The sequence below is a fragment of the Piliocolobus tephrosceles genome, chromosome 8, assembly GCF_002776525.5.
Source record: "Piliocolobus tephrosceles isolate RC106 chromosome 8, ASM277652v3, whole genome shotgun sequence".
Lineage (NCBI taxonomy): Eukaryota > Metazoa > Chordata > Mammalia > Primates > Cercopithecidae > Piliocolobus > Piliocolobus tephrosceles.
In genome coordinates this window covers 100,407,162-100,428,824 of record NC_045441.1, presented here as the reverse complement: position 1 = coordinate 100,428,824, position 21,663 = coordinate 100,407,162, and the positions used below count along the sequence as shown (strand labels likewise).

General features: G+C 39.6%; 1 protein-coding gene and 1 pseudogene across 1 annotated transcript in view; one reads left to right on the top strand and one right to left on the bottom strand.

Annotated features, from left to right (window-relative positions):
* Positions 1-1,089: 1,089 nt before the first annotated feature.
* LOC111520412 lies at positions 1,090-8,973 on the bottom strand (annotated as a pseudogene).
* Positions 8,974-15,769: 6,796 nt separating this feature from the next.
* SLC26A3 (solute carrier family 26 member 3) overlaps positions 15,770-21,663 on the top strand; it is a 28,557-nt gene continuing 22,663 nt past the window's right edge. Inside the window, exons 1-5 of the mRNA XM_023183093.2 lie at positions 15,770-15,990; positions 16,492-16,631; positions 18,424-18,534; positions 19,120-19,289; positions 20,960-21,124. Of these exons, the coding sequence (XP_023038861.1) occupies positions 15,860-15,990; positions 16,492-16,631; positions 18,424-18,534; positions 19,120-19,289; positions 20,960-21,124 (717 nt within the window). The 5' untranslated portion in view covers positions 15,770-15,859. The remainder of the gene's footprint in view (positions 15,991-16,491; positions 16,632-18,423; positions 18,535-19,119; positions 19,290-20,959; positions 21,125-21,663) is intronic.

The window sequence follows — 21,663 nt, the reverse complement described above, 5'->3', positions numbered from 1 at the left end:
AAACGTCTTCCCTCTCTCCATGGAGGTAACCAGTATCCTTAATTTCTTATCTATCATTCCATTGCTTATTTTTATACATTTGCTATATATCTACGAATCAAGTATTTTTGCATGTTTTTATTTTTTCATTTGTTGGAACAAAAACAGAAACTCCTCATTTCTTTTTTTTTTGATAAGTGTATGGGTACAATGATTTGATATGCGTACACATTATGAAATGACTACCATAGTGAAGCTAATGAACACTTCTATCACCTCACGGTTACCTTTTCTGTGTACATGTATGGTGAGAACACTTACGGGCTACTGTCTCAGCAAATTTCAAGTATACAATACAGTCTAATTAACTGCAGTCACTGTGCTATACAACAGATCACAACAATTCATTCATCTTATAACTGAAGGTTTATACACCCAGCCTCTGGAAACCACCACTTTATTCTCTGTTTTTATGAATTCAACCTTTGTTTTGTTTTTGTTTTAATGTATTGGTTTGTTTTTATTTTGTTCTGCTTTTCTGAGACCAGGTCTCAGTCTGTCACCCAGGCTGGAGTGCAGTGGCATAATCTCAGCTTACTGCAACCTCCATCTCCTGGGCTCAAGCCGTCCTCCCACCTCAGCCTCCTGAGTAGGGATGACAGGCATGTGCCACCACGCCCACCTAATTTTTAAAATGTTTTATAGAGATGGGGTCTCAAACTGGACCAGCCCAGGCTGGTCTCAAACTCCTGTGCTCGAGCAATCCACCCGCCTTGGCCTCCCAAAGTGCTGGGATTACAGGTGTGAGCCACCACACCTGGCCTGTACTGTTATTTTTTAATAGAAACCACATCACTTCATTTGTTACAGCAAATAATAAATGAGACATAATAATTCAAAAGGGCCCCAAAAAGCTTTCTCTTCCCACAAAATAACAGAAAAAATAAGCACCTCTACCACCCAAGCCTTTGGTTAATTTTTTCTGTTGATCCCTGTTCTCTCATCCACATCAGCATGCTGCTTCCAAAATGGAACTTTGCCTTCAACTGTTACACAAGCTAAGATGCTGGTCCATCAACTTGCCTTCATAATGTAATGGAGGTCCCTAACTTAGCTGAGGCACCTGGACAAGAATTTGATTTCAACTTCATTCTAAGGCCCATGACTGGTTTCTTTAAAAAGCTGCAGGTGAATGAGGTAGAAAGGACAGAGACATGAGATTGAAACTAGAGAAGGATGAAGAGGATGACTCCCACGCACTATAGGACCACAGGCCTCTCAAGGCTGAAAACTCAAAGAGCAGTGTGACACCCATACAGCGGGGGAGAGCACATGCCTTCAGTTTCTCCTGCAACATGGGCCATGGGGCAAAAATCTGGATGGCAAATGTCACCATGATGAAGGCATACAGGGACCAGGGAGGGCATGAGGACAGGCAGACAGAAGCAACGATGGCCATGTTCAAGGACAATGTGACGGATACAATGGCAGCATCGGTGCCACAGTGAAAGAAGATGAGGTGGTCTAACAGCGTGAAGACTGACACAGCACAGATGGTGTCAGTGCTGACAAACTGTCAGGGTCTTCGACCCTAGCAAACAGCCATAGACAAAAGTAATGAAGACGACAGACTCTTCAAGTCAGCCCACCAGACATGCCCACTCTACTTCCACCCTTCACCTCTATTCAAGATCAAATAAAACATATGCAGTCAGTGAAGAAGCCAGGCCAGTCCCACAAGGCCAGTAGGAGACCAGAAACCCTTTGTCCATGTAACACCAGATAACCACAAAAACATAGACACCACGCAGCTGATGGATCACCACACTCAACTCAAATACCCCAGTCCAATATTGGTATTTCTGAGCATAGATGTTTTTCTGCAGTTCTTTCAGGTCCACATAGTTATCAAGGAAGGGCTGTCACTCACATAAGGCCTTCTGCCACTTGGCCTCCTTAGTGTTAGTTACAGGTTGGCATGATTTCTTTATACACTGTCTACTGTCTTATTGATGGAGAGTAGATAGCGGATAAAGGGTATTAGGCTATTTATAAGGTCAGTAGACTATCAACCAGACTATCTAGTGGATTGAGGATATTTATTTTCTTTTTTTTGCTATTATAAATATTGCATATTTATATATTCTAGAAATATTCATTAACATGAGTCTGTGTTCGTTAAGGATACATACTAGTGGAATTGCCAGGTCTTAGAAGATATATATCTTCAATCTGACAAGACAGTGACACGCTGCTATCAGAAATGACTGCCCCAATTTACAACTCACAACGATAGTATAAGGGTTCCTATTGCTCCACAGCCTCTGTGACACTTGGTATTTTCAGGCATTTCATTTTTACCATCTGATAGACAAAAGCAGATTTACCGTAAAGCAAATGAGGTTTAGGCTTCAGGACCTTTCATTTGCATGGGCCCCTTCAAAGGCCCTGTAGTTAATTTTATATGGGAAATGTTGTAATCTTTTTCTTAAAACGAGATCCACAAATTGCATAATCTTCATGCTCCACTGAAGCTAGTTATAGCCTTGCTAATGATGGATGCGAAATGTATATGGTTATACTTACTTTTCCCTGATTACTAGTGAACTTGAACATATTTTCATATGTTAATTGGCACTTCAAGTTTTCTGTGAATTTTGCCTTTTGTTTATTGATTTGTAGGAGTTCTTGATATCTTCTGGATATTAATCTTTTTTAAGGCTTAACTGGGCAAATACCTTGTTCAGTGTAGAGCTTGTCTTCACTTTCGTTGTAGTGTCTTCCATGTTTTAATTTTAATAAAGTTGGATTTGTTAATCGTTTCCTTTATGATATGCACATTTATGTGACTTGTTGAAGAAATACTTTTATTCCAGGGTTATAACAGCATACTTTTTCTTCTAAAAGTTTAAAATTTTACCTTTTCTATTTAGAGATCTAATTTTTTTTCATTCCACATGGATAGCCATTTGTCTCAGCACCACTTATTGAATAGTCCATCTTTTCTCTAATGCCATCTCTATTATATATCAAGTTTCAATACATGTTTCTAGGCCTTCTGTCCTGTTCATTGTTATGTTTATTTCCCACGGCACGAACATGTAACTGCCATAGTTACTATAGCTTGATAATAAGTCTTTATATCTGCAAAATAAGTTTCCCCATTTTTTCTTCTTCAAAGTTGTCAACAAATGTTGCATGTTCTCACTAATACGTGGGAGCCAAAAAATTGGATCTCATGGAGAGAGAAAGTAGAATGATGGCTACCCACAGGCTGGGAAAAGTAGCAGGGAGGGGGGATGGAGAGCTGTTGATTAATGAGTACAAACGTACAGTTAGATAGAAGGAGTAAGTTCTAGTGCTTGATAACACCGTAGGGTGGCTATAGTTAACAATAAATTATTGTATAGTTCAAAATAGCTAGAAGAGAAAATTTGGAATGTTCCCAACACAGAAATGATAAATGTTTGAGGTGATAGATATCATTATTACCCTGATTTGATCATCACACATTGTATGCATATACCAAAATATCACATATACCCCATCAATATGTACAACTATTATGCATCAATTTCAAAAATTGTCTTGACTTTTCTTGGCCCTTTGTGGTTCCATACAAGTTTTAGGACAAGTTTGTCCAGTTCTATGAAAAAAATAAAATAAAAGTTTTTTCATTGTAATAGCATTTATGTAATATATTAATTTGAAGAAAACATCTATATGATATTGAACTTTCACATTCATGAAGATTTATGGCTTTATATTTTTCTTAGGTTTTGTTTTTGTCCTTTACAATGTTTTGTAATTCTCTCTATAAAGTTCATCATTATGTATCTTTAGATAAGATTTACTCCAGCCAGGCATGGTGGCTTGTGCCTATAATCCCAGCACTTTGGGAGGTCGAGGTAGCAGGATAGCTTTAGGCCAGGAGTTGGAGACCAGCCTAGACAACATAGAAAGAACCCATCTCTACAAAATAAAATTAAAATTAAAAAATTTACTCCTGTAATCCCAGCACTTTGGGAGGCCGAGGCGGGCAGATCACGAGGTCAAAAGCTCGAGACCAGCCTGACCAACATGGTGAAATCCTGTCTCTACTAAAAATACAAAAATTAGCCGGGTGTGGTGGTGCGCACCTGTAATCCCAGCTACTCAGGAGGCTGAGGCAGGAGAATCACTTGAACCCGGGAGGCAGAGGTTGCAGTGAGCTGAGATTGCACCACTGCACCCCAGCCTGGGCAACAGAGTGAGACTCCATCTCAAAACAAATAAATAAATAAAATTAGCCAGGTGTGGTGGCATGTGCCTGTAGTCCAAGCTACTTGGGAGGCTGAGGCAGGAGGATCACTTGAGCCCAGGAGTTCAAGGTTTCAGGGAGCTATGATTGAGCCACTATATTCCAGCCTCAGTGACAGAGCCAGACCTTGTCTCTTAAAAATAAAAAACAAAAAGAATTTATTTCTACCTATCTTTGTAGCTTTTGTTGCTATTACCAATGATATCTTTCTTTTTATTACATTTACTACATGGTTATTATTAGTATATAAGAAGGCTATACTATGTAATATATATATAATGTAATAATTTGCCTTTGTTCAGCTTGTATCCATCAATCTTGCAAAACTCTCTTATTTGTTGTAAAATAAATCGTTTTTATGCTGATCAATAATTCTGAGTCTCTACCTTTAAGTGCAATATTTTCCAGTTCTTTCATCAACCAAACCTAAATACAAAATTTAATCAGTGTATAGTGGTTCTGAATAAATGTGCTGTACATCTGTTAAAATAATAAAAAGCAGTATTATACAGTAGTTAAAGACATGACAAAGTTAGGCTTTCTGGATTCTAGCTGGCTTCAATAAAAGCCAATAAAAATAAAAACTTGAGATTTCACCACAAATGAAATCTCAATATATTCATTTGTAAAGTAGGAATAAAAATACTAAGCTATCTATGGTTTTTATGAGGATTAAATGGGATAAACCAAATAAAATACATTGCAAAGTTCCTAGCCCATAGTAAACACTAATTAAAGTTAGCTAATATTGATAAAAGTATGATAAGTGGCACCACACCTCATTCAATTATGCAGTTAGCACAGGTGTGAGCCAGATTTAAAAACACAGGTTAGATTAATTTCTAACAAACGCTAGTGACCTGTCCACATTCTTTTGGCATTGTCTTATATCAAACATATTTCATTGCTTGAACTGTAACTGAACCACTATTTATTGAGTCATCGTTCTGTGTTAGATTCAGTCTAGGTACTGGCATACAGTAGTGAATTCATCAAAGTCCTTGCCTGCATGGGGCTTTTATTTTAATGAGAAAGCCAAACATTAGCCAAGTAAATAATTGTGTATTTTAAAATTATGATGCTATGTTTTAAAAAGTACATGCAAATTAACCAAGGGACTGAAAAAATATTCTGAGAGAATGCCACAAGAGGGGCTAATTGAGATTAGGAAGTCAAAGTGGTTCTCTTTGAGAAAGTGATGTTGAAGCTGAGTAACAGTCAAACTGAGAGGGAGAGAGAAGTGCATTTAAGCAGAGGAAATGATGTCTGCAAAGAGTGGGCAAATTTGGTACTACAAGAGGCCATCATGGTGGGAGTGGAGAAAACAAAAGTAAGAGCAAGGTCGGATGAGGTTAGAGAGTTGTGCAGTGGGAGATCATGCAAAGACTTTGGAAGCCTGTTTTCCTCCATATAATCATCAGCCGCACAAAGAGGACTAGTGTGAAAAGATCATTCTGATTAATGAGTGGTAAAGAGATAGGGAGGGCTGCGAGAGGAAGCAAGAAATGCAGCAAAAGGTAAGAGTGAAGATGAAGAAAAGTGATGGCTTTGGGATGTATTTTGGAGGCATACTCAATAGGGCTTAAGGATGGATTGGCTGCGGGTGGGGATAAGGTCTGCAAGAGGAAGTATCAGAGATGGTTCCTGGGTCTCTGATGTGAGTAAAGGGGAATATTCTTTACTGAAATGGGGAAGACTAGAGATGGAGCAGATTTGGGAGGAAAGATCAAGAGGTCTTAATCTCAGTATGTGTCGTGTTTGAGATGCCTACGAGGCATCCAAGCAAAGATGTGGAGTAGGCAGTTAAATATGTGGACCTGGAGGGCTGGGGTTAGAAATCTGAATGTTGCTGGGAGCCATGGACTCTTATTAAGGTAAGAGGGTAGCAAGAGAGGAGAAGGAAATTCAGAACAGAATCTTAGGAAATGCCAAAGAAAGAGTTAGAGGAGAAATTGGCAAAAAGGATGAGGTGAAAAACATGTGTGTTAAAACATTTTTTTTAGCATTTTAAGAAGAGAAGATTTTAGCCTGGCATGATGGCTGAGGCCTGTAATCCCGGCTACTCAGGAGATTAAAGCAGGAGGATCACTTCAGGCCAGGAGTTTGAGACCAGCCTGGGCAACACAGCAATACCCATCTCTAAAATGAATTAATTAGTTAAATAATTGTTTAAATAAGAAGAGGAATTCATGAAAGAGTAGTCAGCAGGGCTAACTATTCATTGTTTAGCAACATAGGGTGTATTGCTCTTAGGAAGAGCTGTAGTGGGGGCAGAAATTGGAATGCAAATATGGCCTGTGGCTGGGAGTTGGGTGAGTGTTCCTAATGAGGGCCTTTATCCTACCAGGAGTTAACCTATACACCACACTTTTATAGCCCATGACAGATTGCATGGAGTCATCCAGACAAAGAATACCACCACGAAGCTCTCTTCGAAACAGGTTGGTAAAATGTCAAGGAGATAACCCTTGAGAAGATTCTTTTTTTTTTTTTTAAGTCCACGTGCGCATCCCTGTGCAAATCTCTGCAAACCAATGAAATTACATACACACAAGTACACACAAGTGCAATGGGTGGTTTAATCTCACAAGGAACTTGAGGAAGTAATTTTCATCATCACTTCTGCTGATCAAAGTCTCAAAGGTCAAGACCACATTGCAGTCTTTTCATTGTTGTAAAAGTTAATGAAAGTTAATTATTAAAGCTGACAGAAAGGTAATTTGTCCTCTGTCTTACATAACCCATATATAGACATCCCTATGCATATGGATGCACACAGAGCCTGTAGACCTGAGTGGATGGACACTGCCTCTTAGAACTAGCACTTAGAACTTTATCTTGAAAATATATCACTATTGCTGAAGCTCCTCACTGAGTAGGTGTCAGGTAGGAACCAAATTTATGATTGTTATATTCAAACTGGTTTTCTGTTCCTTGAGAATGGTATTTTTTCTGATCAAAGCCTATTTAGGAGTTATTATTATGTTCTTGAGTTTATTCCATGTGTGTGAATATTTTGAATGAATCCACTAATAAGCTATGTAAGTATGTCTGGAGCGCTAGCAATGTGGAATAAATATTTAAGTAGACTTTAATTTAACAAGTAAATGGTTGTAAGCATCATTAAGTCTTAAACAGTCTTTTCAAAGATATTAGTGTTCTTGTTTTAATTATTCAGATAATTGCTTTAATTCTCCACTCAAATCTGACTTTATAGATAGATTATCTGCTCTGAGGGTTGGGGCGGGGGGGGAAGCAAGCTTTAAGGAAATAGTTTCTCCAGGAGACAGAATCACCTACTAGAAAGGATTCAGAAAGGCCATCTGGTCCCAGCCAGGCATAGGGGCATGTACCTATAGTCCTAGCTACTCAAGAGGCTAAGGCAGGAGAATAGCTTAGCCCAAGAGTTCGAGGTCAGCGTAGGCAACATGGCAACACCTTGTCTCTTAAAAAAAAAAGGGTGGGGGGACATCTGGTCTAGAAGTGAGAAATTTATCTAGATATCCTAGAAAGTCGAAGACTAAGGGAAACAGAGAGAGAAGAAAAGGCAATGAGAGTAAGGATAGAGAATGGAAAGAGAAGAGAGATGGGGAGAAAATGGTTACTGGAAAGTATCAGAGTGCCCTATGCCACAAGCAGTATAATATAATATAATATACTTAGTAATATATGGGTACTTATCCCATACATTACTAACTCTACCAAGATAAAATCTATTTTATTCTTTAAAATGTCAGGAAAAGATTATACAACCTTCTTTATATATGCAAGTGAGGAACAATTTATCAAATGATTGGACTAAATAATTATCTTTTCTGAAGAAAGTCATTTGGAAAAATTGTGTATGAAATTTGACTGCATAAACATCATTCCTTTTTTTTTTTTTCTGAGATGGATTCTCATTCTGTCACCCAGGCTGGAGTGCAGTGGCACAATCTCTGCTTACTGCAACCTCTGCCTCCCAGGTTCAAGTAATTCTCCTGCCTCAGCCTCCCAAGTAGCTGATACTACAGGCACACGCCACTGTGCCTGGCTGATTTTTTTTTTTGTTTTTTTTTTAGTAGAGACAGGGTTTCGCCATGTTGGCCAGGCTGATCTCGAACTCCTGACCTCAGGTGATCTGCCCACCTCAGTCTCCCAAAGTGCTGGGATTACAGGCACGTGCCACCTCATCTGACGAAGGATTATTCCTAATGAAAAATTAGGAAGCAACTAATTTGATTTCAGAAACAAGTAAAATGTGGTAACACAATACATACTTTGCCTTCTCCCTCTGGATAAGGGAATAAGTAAATATATAAAGAAATGAACAAATGTTTAATACCTCCTAAACAGCTCATATTAGACTAAGAAACAAAATCGTTCAGAAAATGAGAATGAACATTTTTCAATTACAAGAATAAATATGTAATAACACATTCTAGCTCTTCTCTACAATAAAGGTCTTTGATTCTCCAAGGAGAAAAGAAGAGCCTCCTCTAGCCTCTGTATCACTTTATTGAGAAGCAGGGGGGAGAATAAAGCAAGTCACCTCAAGGAGATTGGGCCCCAGGCCACGAGGCTCATGTATTGTGTTGTGGATATTGAGTATAGGAGTGTGAGGCTTTCATGCTCAAAAGCAAGGACCCTGAAGGTGCCTCACCTTGTTCTTTTGCCTTGTCTCTCTTGGGGATAGGGGCTATGCCCCCTGACATTCAATATGTAGCGGAGAAGAACATGTAGTGGAGACAGTCAGTTATTCACAAGATGTGGCTTCTCATCCTGGCTCTGGAAAGTTGAGAAAGTCATTTATCTTCTCTCATCTCAATTTCTTCATCTGTAAATTAGCGATAATATAGCCTATCTTCTCTGCCTCCATCACACAGTAACACTCAAGGAAGAAAAGTGAAAGTGCTCAGAAAATCTCAACGCCTTATAGAAATGGCCAGGGATTCTCTTTTGCCTTCTGTGAGCCTCCTGGGTGTGAAACCCCTTGCTATGGTGCATCCCAACATTTCTCTAATGGTTTAGCCTGTGGGCCAACAAAGCCTTCTGTTTCAGTGTTTGGAATTCTCACTATCCTTTGACATGATTTACTTACTCCCCACTGCTTTGTCATCACCCCTGCCAAACCTATCTGTTCTTGAAAGTCTAACGCAAGACTCAGAGTTCCTTCACAAAACCTTTCCTAACTCCAACCCACATTTACATCCCTTCTTCCAATTTATTATCTGCACCAATTATTGTGGGCACGTCTCCTGTGTATGTGAACTTTGGTGTTTAGGACTAATCATTTATATATATTTTGCTCATAGTTCAGTTTATTTCAACAAACTTTCTTGTATACTTACTGTGTCATAGGACCTATGCAAAAGGGGAAAAAATGGTTAAGATTTGGGCCTTGCCCTTGAAAAACTCAGTCTTAAAGGGAAGAGAAACATAAACAAATAATGACCATACCGTATGACATGGAATAGACACATATACAAGGTACTTACAAGAACAAAATGATTAACTCTATCCAGGGATTTCATGAAGGCTTTACATCATTTTCTTATCTTCTACAACTGTGTTGGGAACTGAGTTCCTGACAAATAATAGGCTAATACATGTTTGTTGAAGGAATGAAGAAATGAATCAATGGTCAGCTGAGTTGTTTTGTTTTGTTTTGTTTTTAGAGACAGGGTCTCTTTATATTGGCCAGGCTGGTCTTGAACTCCTGGCCTCAAGGAGTCCTCCCACCTCAGCCTCCCAACGTGCCAAGATTACAGGCATGAGCCACTGCGCCCAGCTGTGCTGAGTATTTTTAAGAATGAATTGGAATCCACCAGGTATTGGAGAAGAAGAACACAAAGGACGTCATGTGTACAAAGACACGGAATTGCTAAATATTATAGTGTATTAGGAACCTGCTGCAATTGTGAAGGAGGAGTGAAGAAGCTTGTGAGATAGACCAGAGCCAAAACATGAAGGGCCTTGTATGCCATTCTAGGAAGCTCAGATAGATAGATTATTTTAAAACTATGTTAAAACAAACTGGGATAAAAATGGAAAACTGCTACTTCTAAAGATAAGCTCAGAGTAAACATAAAGTCATAGAAAAGTTGGCAGCACTAGCATTTTCCAACAGTTTCCAGCTGACTTTTGTCATGTGGACCAGTTGTAAATTCAGTCTAAACAGTCAATATTAAACTCACTCCTGAGACTGCTACCTATGAACTTAAGGCTAAGAAGTCTCCCTTTGTATACCCTACTTTCAGTTTTGAGAACAGCCCTAGAAGGAAAATAATGGTCTCCTCCTTTTGCTATTAGAAAATTGAAGGGTTGGACTGGGTGCTCACACCTATAATCCCAGCATTTTGGGAGGTCAAGGTAGGCGGATCACTTGAGGCCAGGAATTCGAGACCAGCCTGGCCAACATGGTGAAACTCCATCTCTACTAAAAATACAAAAAATTAGCTGGGTGTGGTAATGGGTGCCTGTAGTCCCAGCTACTTGGGAGGCTGAAGCTGGAGAATCACTTGAACCCGGGAGGCGGAGGTTGTAGTGAGCCAAAATCGCGCCACTGCACTCCAGCCTCCAGTCTGGGTTACAGAGCAAGACTCTGTCTGAAAAAAAAAAAAAAAGAGAAAGAAAGAAAAGAAAAGAAAATTGATGGCTTGAATCACTGGCTCATAGCAAACATAGTTAAGATATGGCAAGGCAAGGATTTGAAACCTGGTCTGCTTAGTTACCAAAGTCTCACTCTTTTCTGTTGTACCTCCCAATTAAATTAGGTTTGCCTTCCTTCTTCAGCATCTTGGGCAATGTAGTAATAGAATTGATGAAAAATAATAGTAACAATTATTGCTCACTTCAGCCTCTGACCCCTCCTGAGCTCTCTTAACCAACCTCAGTGCTGAGACCCCTTCCCTCCAATCACTACTCCGGCCCTCTCGCATTCTGATGCCATGATCTCCCTGTTTCCATCCAGCCTTGTACCAACCAGAATGTGGAGCTTCTTGTGTGCTTGATTTCTGATTCCTCTGGCTGCTGATGGAGATCCCTCTGAAGGTGTTCACTGGAGCAATTATTCTGCTTCTTCTCCCATCTCTCACCCACTCCCCCAAGTACAGTTATCAGGACACTGCTGTATTTCCCACTGTCCAAGGACTAATTCATGAAATAGGGCTGGCTTACCTCTGGTTTTGCACTGACTGGCTCAGAGATATTTTGAGATCCCTGAGGTGAGTCATGTTTTCAGCAGATTTCAAGCATAGTATGGCATTTTCAGTGATGTCTCCATGAAGGCCTTCCTCAGCTTGAACAGCTATGAAGGGGTGATGCTACTAGGAGCTGCCTTGTCCAAGAGTGGAGGCATCTAATGTGACTGCAGAGGGGCTGGGAAGTGTTCTGCACCCTTACTTGTCTGCTGATTTCAAATGACCACTAATTAAAGGCAAATCCTAGCACTGTTCATTAGCATCTTGGTTCAAATTAGCTGTTTCCCAGCAAAAGGGCAGAACTCTGAAAGACTAAAACACAGAATAGACAAACACTGAGTGGAAAGGTCAGGGTCGTAAGACACTTCTCAGCAGAGTAGGGCAGGCAGAGTGGAGGTTCTTGTAACTGGAGGCCAGGCTGCAGGTTGGAAATGGGTGGAACTTGGAGGGGTGGGGAGGTATATACATGACAATCCCTAGAAACATCAAAAAGCTGTTAATACATGGCAATAGTTAAACTAAGAAACTGAACTTCAGAAATTAATCCTAGGATTAAATTTCTGCTCAAAAAGAAAAAAAAAAAAAGCAGAGAACAATAATATGTATGACTAAGCCACAGCACCAAGATATGTAGGTATGTGAATGTCTATGTGTGTGTCTATGTATGTTATATATAGATATATATAGCTATATATAGATATAGATATAACATATATATAGTTATATATAGTTATATATAGATATAGATATATCATAAAGGCCAAAAAATAAATAAAAAGCAAATCATAGGGAAGCAAATAAACGTGGAAATATATACAAATAAGGCTTGGGATTCTACAATTAGTAAGAGGAAGGGACCCTGAGAATGAATTTCAATCCCCAAATCCACTGACACCCTAAGGACCCAGAGATCCATGAAGATAGAACATGAAAATGCTTACATTAATATGGGTGTAATATTTGAAATTGGAATTGTGATTCTAGGAACCAGAAAAAAGTGTTTTCCAAGAATTTCTGGCAAAAACATAACTTGTTCGGGTGAAAAAAAAGTTAAGAAAAATCTCTTTTGAATTCCTAATTAAAGATGAGCCAAGATCGCGTCACTGCACTCCAGCCTGGGTGACAGAGCAAGACTCTGTCTCAAAAAAAACAAAAGATCATGCTCAAGAATCTGAGAAATGATGACATGGAGAATGTCATTAATTTATGACTATCTGGAACATCTCTTCAGCAGAGGCACCATTGGTTCAGAGGCCCACATAGTATGTTACACATGGAGGCATAGCTTTTGGAAGCGGGGATGGGTGCAAGGGGAAAACAGAAAGGCTGGAATGTGGCCCTCAAGATTTCTCTCTAAAGTCTGAAATTTCTTTTCTTTTCTTTTCTTTTTTTTTTTTTTTTTTTTTGAGATGGAGTCTTGCTCTGTCATCCAGGCTGGAGTGCAGGGGCATGATCTCAGCTCACTGCAACCTCTGCCTCCCAGGTTCGAGCAATTCTCCTGTCTCAGCCTCCTGAGTAGCTGGGATTACAGGTGCCCACCACTACGCCTGGCTAATTTTTGTATTTTTAGTAGAGATAAGGTTTCACTGTATTGGCCAGGCTGGTCTTGAATACCTGACCTCAAGTGATCCTCCCGCCTCAGCCTTCCAAAGTGCTGGGATTACAGGCATGAGCCACCGCGCCTGGCCAGAAAGATTTCTTAAGCTCCCCTGATTCCTGCCCTGAGCAGTCCCCTTGCAGGCAGTGCTTGGGTGTGAGGAGGAGGCTTTTACTGGCAGGACAGCCAGAGTTCAGGCTCTTGATCCAGCAGGAGGTATAAGAAAGCCTACTAAAGAGACAGCCATAGCCATCCTCAGAGAAGGAAGCTGATTAGAAATGAAGTTCTATTTCTCACATCACTGTCATCGGCAAAAAAAATTAAAATAAAAAATAAAAAAATACAACAGCCAAAAGAATATAAGTACCTTCAAGATCATTTTTAGGGAAGATAACTAATAAATTTCTGTGAACTCCTTGAGGAAAGCATGAGTAAAGCAAGCAAAGAAGAATCTTTTTTTTTTCTGTCCCCCATAGCAGCATCTGACAGAAGTACAAATACACAGCGCTGAAGTCTTCTTCATCCTAAGGTTTGTTCCTTCAAAGGGTTAAGGCTGTTCTTATAAGATATTCCACATACCCTTTATGAGAAATCCAAGATATTAGAAGTGAATGACCATGGATTAGATCTTATTTATTAATGCTCCAACCATGTTGTTGATAATCAGCAAAAAAAAAAAAAAAAAGACAAAAATCCATGCTCTGCACAGCAATGCACAAGTCACCTCCACTTCGTGAGCAAGTTCTTCTGACAATGGGAAGTACTATCTAGTTAGTGGGATTTGACCCCTGAAGTGTGGATGGAGAGATGGAAGAGGGAATGGAAACAAAAGAGAAAACAAGCACTTGGGAGTGGCAGGGGAAGAGAGGCCCAGAAAGAATAGCAAAGGAGGATCTAAATGTCATAACCGAGGCCCTGGTGGTGCACCTGTCAGCCACTTGGGAGGCTGAGGCTGAAGGATTGCCTAAGCCCAGGAGTTTGAGGCCAGCCTGGGCAACATATGAAAGATCCCTGCCTCTACTGAAATATTTTTAAAATTAGCAGGGCATAGTGGCCCACACCTGAGGTCCCAGCTACTCAGGAGGCAGGAGGACTGCTTGAGTCTAGGAGTTAAGAGGCCATAGTGAGCTGTGATTACACCACTGCACTCTACCCCAAGCGACAGTGAGATCCTGTCTCTAATAATAATAATAATAATAATAATAATAATGGAGTCATAACTAAGCTCAAAGGAACTCAAATGCTGGAGGTCAAGCCAGAGATTTGGGGCAGAAGCAGTACATTGTGGTCAGAAGTGAGCAGAGAGGACTTTAGAGGAAACTAGAAAATGGGGTGGGAGAGAAAAATGGGTGATCAAAGAGAGGTCAAGTGGGGCCAGCAGTAGAGACCAGCATCTGATTCCTGGTTATAACTTGAGTTCTGCAAACATACTGAAAATCCCTTAAGGTATATGAGGGCATGGTGTAACAATATACTATCTAGTGTGAGATAATTCAATTAATCACTGTGATTGAAGTTGAGGAACAAAACTTGGGCATTATGAGTAGTAATACAGAACAAGATTAGAGGGGAAAATGCTAGCAGTTAGTTGCAATGTTCTTCAATTATGTTCATATCAAACAATAGAGAAGCTGCATAACATAGAAAAGATAGCAAAGAAGTCTGAAAATGCAGGTACTGTTTCTGCCATTTTATAAGCTGTATGTCCCAAGAAAAAGTATTTCCATTTTAGTGTGGGTTTGGGGTGTGTGTGATTACTTTATCATTTGTAAGAATAAAATAATAATAACAAAATAATAAGAGTAACTGCCTCAAAGAATTGTGAAGGCTAACTTGGCAATGTGCATTTAAACATGTTGTAAAATTGATCTTTTAAGGATAATAGAAATAGGATTGAGATAAGAATAAAAAACTTAAACATCTTGTGTAGAAAATGTTAATAATTAAAATAATAGCTACCATGTAGTAAATGCCTATAGCATATTGTATGTAAGCTAGATGCTTCGGAAACCTTATTTACTCTTCACAATCACCTGAAACTTGAATATCTTTATCCCCATTATACAGGGAAGACTCAGAGAGGTTAAGGAACTTGCCCAGGATCATTCCTTTAAAAAGATCTTATTACTCACAAATGAAGTAACCAAATAATATTTAATTTGTTTCATACTTTTCTTAACTATAAATTGTAAAACTCTAACTCCCAGAAACAATAAGGAAATAACTGAAATAGGCAATACCTTTGAATTTCACAATTTTTAAAAATTTTACAAGGTAAAAAAATCAAATTTTAAAATTCTGATGGGTAAATTGGAACAGACTGGACTGGAGTTAGAGGCAATAAATAAACTTTAAATCTAATCTGTCCCAGCACTTCAATACCCTAACTTTGGAAATATTTCTGGGGAAAAAAAGTTGATAAAGTATCTTGCCTTGTAAGTAAAAAATTGACTAAATGATTCATAAACTGAGTCAATTTTGTTACTTTTTGGCAAATTAAAAAATAAAACAAAAGCTTCTTGTTTACTTACCTAAAAGAGCCATGTCCAGCTCACTGGAATAAAATATCGCTGTGACAAAACACAATCTAGGTCCCTTAATCCTGCCTTTTTTGATCTTAAAAGATGGTAACATTCAGTTCGGAGCTCACTCATCTGTAAATTGCATCACATTATCTCTGAGTTATTTAAGAAGCAAGCTCTGTTTGGTTTCAGGCATTTTTAACCTGCTAAAGGCAAGAAGAAGTGTTCACCACATAGTTCCAAAGGTCTTCAACTTGCCACAGCCAACAGAAAAATCAAAATGATTGAACCCTTTGGGAATCAGTATGTTGTGGCCAGGCCGGTGTATTCCACAAATGCTTTTGAGGAAAATCATAAAAAGAGAGACAGACATCATAAGACATTCCTGGATCATCTCAAAGTGTGTCTTAGGTAAGATCTTTTTTAAGGTATAGGCATTAGGAATATATTTTTGAAGCACTTTCACCTACATTTTCTAACTTTCCAACTCTCCTTTCTGGCTCTAATTCACAGCCTACAGCCCTTTCCTCTTTGGTTTCCAAACCTCCTACTCCCTGCCAGAGTTGGAAAGGTAGTGGTTAAAATGAACCCTGTCTTGGCTTATCAACATAGTCTTTCCGAATCAGACAACAAACAGATGGGGACAGAGGAAAATTCTCATTGGAAATATTACATGATTCAAGCTGAGGATGACAAATAGGTCTATTATGGTTAAAGAAAAGCAAGCATTTTAAAAAATCCTTTGTTGGTGACCAGAGAGCAGCTGATTATGGGTAAAGAATGTTACTGGGAGTGAAATTACTAGTTTAATCTTTAGCGAATTACCATCTTTACCAATTTCCCACCGACAGTTAGGTACTAAACTTAAAATTTGATATTAATTGACTGACCTGTGGCTTTCCATGTTTTCAGCTGTTCCCCACAAAAGGCCAAGAGAATTGTCCTCTCTTTGTTCCCCATAGCATCTTGGTTGCCAGGATATCGGCTTAAGGAATGGTTGCTCAGTGATATTGTTTCTGGTATCAGCACAGGGATTGTGTCCATACTACAAGGTACATTTTTTAAATGTATAATTTATATACCATAAAATTCATCCTTTGAATGTGTACAGCTCAGGGGCTTTTCATATATTCACTAGGTTGTGCATCTGTCACCACTATGCAATTCTGGAACATTTTCACCACCAGCAACCCCTAAAAATCGCTTACCCATTAACTTCACATCCCCCTCTACCCTTTCTTTATGGATTTGCCTATTCTGGATATTTCATGTGAATGAAATAATACAATACATGGCACTTTGTGTCTAGTTTCTTTCACTCACTGTAACGTTTTCAAGGTTGATCCATATTGTAGCATGTATTGGTACTCCATTCCATTTTGTGGACAAATAAGAATTCTATTGTATGGACATATCACAATTTTTTAATCTACTCATTGGTTGATGAACATTTCAGTTGTTTCCACTTGGGGGCTATTATGAGTAATGCTCTTTTGAACATTTGTGTACAAATTTTTGTGTGAACATGCTTCAATTTTCTTGGGTATGTCACTAGGAGTATAATTGCTGGATCATATGGTAACTCTACATTTAATCATTTGTGGAATTGCTAACTTATTTTCTGAAGTAGCTATGCCGTTTTACATTTCCACTAGCAGTGTATGAGGGTTCAAATTTCTCCATATCATCAACACTTGTTATTGTCCATCTTTTTTCTTTTAGCTATCCCAGTGAGTATGAAGTGGCATATCATTGTGGTTTTCATTTGCATTTCTCTAATGACTAACAATATTGAATAGTTTTTCATGTGTTTATTGGCCATTTGTATATCTTTTGAAAAAGGTCTATTCAAATTTTTTACCCATTTTTAAATTGGGTTATTTGTCTTTTTGTTGTGGAGTTGTAAGTGTTGTTTCTATATTCTGGATACCAGACCCTTGTCAGATACACAATTTGCAAATAACTTTTTCATTCTGTGAATTATTGGTGAACTTTCTTGATAGTAACCTTTGAAGTACACATTTTTAAATAGTGATTAAGTGCAATGTATCTGTTTCTTCACTCATTGCTTATGCCAGGGGTCCCCAATCCCCGGGCCACAGACCGGTACAGGTCCGTAGCCTGTTAGAAACCGGGTCACACAGCAGGAGGTGAGTGGCACATGAGCAAGTGAAGCTTCAACTGTATTTACAGCCACTCCTCATTGCTCTCATTACCTCCTGAGCTCTACCTCCTGTTAGATCAGCAGCAACATTATATTCTCATAGGAGTGCAAACCCTATCATGAACTGTGCATGCAAGGGATCCAGGTTGCATGCTCCTTATGAAAATCTAATGCCTGATGATCTGTCACAGTCTCCCATCACCCCCAGATAGGACCATTTAGTTGCAGGAAAACAAGTTCAGGGCTCCCACTGATTCTACATTATGGTGAGTTGTATAATTATTTCATTATATATTACAATGTAATAATAATAGAAATAAAGTGCACAAAAAATGTAATACACTTGAGTCATCCCAAAACCATCTCCCCTTCCCTAGTCAGTGGAAAAATTATCTTCCATAAAACCAATCCCTGGTGCCGAAAAGTTGGGGACTGCTGGTTTATGCCATAGATGTCATTTCTAAGAAACCATTGATGAATCCAAGGTCATAAAGATTTATACCTATGCTTTCTTCTAAGAGTTTTATAGTTTTAGTTCTTACATTTACGTCTTTAATATATTTTGAATTAATGAGGTCACTTGTTTTTAGGGTCCAATCCTAAATACCATAAGAACCAAATGAGAATGTCTTTGATTCCTCTTGTACAAAATAAGGACTCTGCTGCTTGTGTGTTTACAGGTTTAGCATTTGCTCTGCTGGTCACCGTCCCCCCAGGCTATGGGTTGTATGCAGCCTTTTTCCCAACTGTAATCTACCTTTTCTTCGGCACTTCCAAACACATATCTGCGGGTAAGTCAGTTACTGAGCTGATTAATGCTCACATTGTTTTTTCTTTATGAATTTTATTAGCCATACATTGTATCAATTCCAAATTGCACATAATCCAGGAGAAGAGTCATGGTCTCTTGTGAAAATTAGGACCAGGGTTTGAGAAGGAGGGCAGGGTCACAGATGGCAGTCATTTTATTTATTTATTTATTTATTTTATTTTTTGAGATGGAGTTTTGCTCTTATTGCCGAGGTCCTTGGAGTGCAATGGTGTGATCTCGGCTCACTGCAACCTCTGCCTCCCGGGTTCAAGCGATTCTCCTGCCTCAGCCTCTCAAGTAGCTGGGAATACAAGTGTGCGCCACCATGCCCGGCTAATTTTTTGCATTTTTAGTAGAGTTGGGGTTTCTCCATGTTGGTCAGGCTGGTCTCGAACTCCCAACCTCAGATGATCCACCCACCTCGGCCTCCCAAAGTGCTGGGATTACAGGCATGAGCCATCACACCTGGCCTCACCAGTCATTTTATATGCTCTTATTCTGTGGTTGAAAGACAATATGCTTTAAGGAGGCATATACTAACCAAGATTCACCCACTGTTAATTAGGTCCGTTTCCGATTCTGAGTACGATGGTGGGAGCAGCAACTATAAGATTAGCTCAAAGTTTCCCTGAAAATACAGGATCGTCCAACAACTCAACGAGTAATTTTCCATCACTGGATGACTACAAGGTGATGGTGGCGGCATCAATCACAATGCTTTCTGGAGTAATCCAGGTGAGCACCCTCTCATGTAACTTGCCCACCTCAATCTGTTTGCCTTGACTGGTACACATCTCTCTGTTTTTCCTCGCCACTGCCACTCCTCCCCATATTCCCTTTAGTTTATGTCTCTTCCTCGTGGCCCATAAGAAATACTGTAAGAAGGGTCACTCATCACAACCAGAGGGAGAGGAATGGGTCAACAGTATAAAAATGAATGAATATGGGTCTAGACGGAAGGAAGAAGGGGAATGGAGAGGCACAAACAGTGACAAGTGAAATGCTTCAACATATATCTGGGAATTGATAGACTCAAGAAACAGCATATCGGGAATTGATAGTCAAGAAACAACCGTATGCAAGAAATCATCATACTGGTGGCTTTAGAATTTTTTTCTTTAAATCTTCAGCAACTGTAATCTAGTTGGAAGGGATGGGGGCTTTGAACTGCTCATGTCAATTTTGGGGAAAACTGAAGAGGATTATGGTAGAGTCTCACTCCCAAGCCATATGCTGACACCCCTACTGAATAGTGAAAATGTCGTGGACTTTTTGAGATGTTGCCTAAGTTTATGGATAATGATATTATTGGTTAAGACCATTTCTTAAAGAAAGAAAAAGTCAGTTTCTACAAGGACATAAGCATGTGTCTTATTGACAATTTTGTTAGTTATTTCTAATACATTTCTGAACCTAGTATAGAAATGGAACCCAGCTGGGCTTTGGGCAGCCAGAGCTCTGGCTGCAGTCTGGAGACATGAGCAGAAAGACAGGTCAAGCATCCAAGGGAAGGAGAATCCACCCAATTTACCTTATTGCAAAACAATGATGCTTTAGGGGGGAATTAACCATCTTTTTCTCCCAGCTAGAACCAGTTATTTCTGATGTCCAATATGCAGTTATGTATTTCTTAAGCAAATTGAGCAACTTTGAGGAAATATCAGTAGACATTCACTAATGCATGCTCCAGCAGCTAGAAAGTATAACTTAAGGCCGGGTGCGGTGGCTCAAGCCTGTAATCCCAGCACTTTGGGAGGCCGAGACGGGTGGATCACAAGGTCAGGAGATCGAGACCACCCTGGCTAACACGGTGAAACCCTGTCTCTACTAAAAAAAAAAAAAATACAAAAAACTAGCCGGGCGAGGTGGCGGGCGCCTGTAGTCCCAGCTACTTGGGAGGCTGAGGCAGGAGAATGGCATGAACCCGGGAGGCGGAGCTTGCAGTGAGCTGAGACCTGGCCACTGCACTCCAGCCCGGGTGACAGAGCGACACTCCGTCTCAAAAAAAAAAAAAAAAAGAAAGTATAACTTAAAATTACATCAGCAAATTTATGAGGGCTGATGCTAGGTAAGATTCTGCTAGAAAAGGCCTGTGAGTCTTCCAAAGACACCACACTTGAAAATAAGGGAGGGCGAATAAGCCTGTTACTTCTTGGGGGCAAACTAGACTTATATCCTATGTGAATACCATGTAACGTTCCACCTGGAGGATGGGGTGGAAGGGAAGGAGATGAAGGAGCCTGGATGGGAGGTGTCCCTGGAGGCAGGGACATTTGCTTCCTCAAGGCATATACATACAGGTTGAACCTTTACATTTTGTGTAATATTATTTCAGTTGCGGATCCTTGAGTTTGCTGAGGCGTACTCCTAATCTATGCTGACAAAGGTTTTTGTTCTCTTTCCAGTTGGCTCTGGGGATTCTGCGGATTGGATTTGTAGTGATATACCTATCTGAGTCCCTCATCAGTGGCTTCACTACTGCTGCTGCTCTTCATGTTTTGGTTTCCCAACTCAAATTCATTTTTCAGCTGACAGTCCCATCACACGGGGATCCATTTTCATTTTTCAAAGTAAGTATTTCTTTCACTTAAAAAAGACTGAAATACATGAAACTCACTACTGTATTCTTAGAGAGCTTTCCTTTAATGCCTTTGCTATGGGGTTTACCTACAGGTTGTAAAATGTATTCATATTAAAAAAAAAAAAAAGTAAATCCAGGCGTGATGGCTCAAACCTGTAATCTCAGCACTTTGGGAGCCTGAGACAGGAGGATCCCTTGAGCCCTGGAGTTCAAGACCAGCCTATGCAACAAAGTGAAACCTCACCTTTACAAACAATAAAATAATTACCTGGGCATGGTGGTACACATCTGTAGTCTCACCTTCTTGGGAGACTGAGGCAGAGGATCGCTTGAGCCTGAGAGTTAGAGGTAGCAGTGAGCTGTGATGGCGCCACTGCACTCCAGCCTGGGCAATAGAGCAGACATAGTTTCAAAAAAAAAAAAAGAAAAGAAAAGGTAGCAAGAAGAGAGCAATACTGAAAGTCAACCATATCTACCATACAGCTAATGTGAACCACAAAATTAAGTAACACTTACATTTGACTTAAG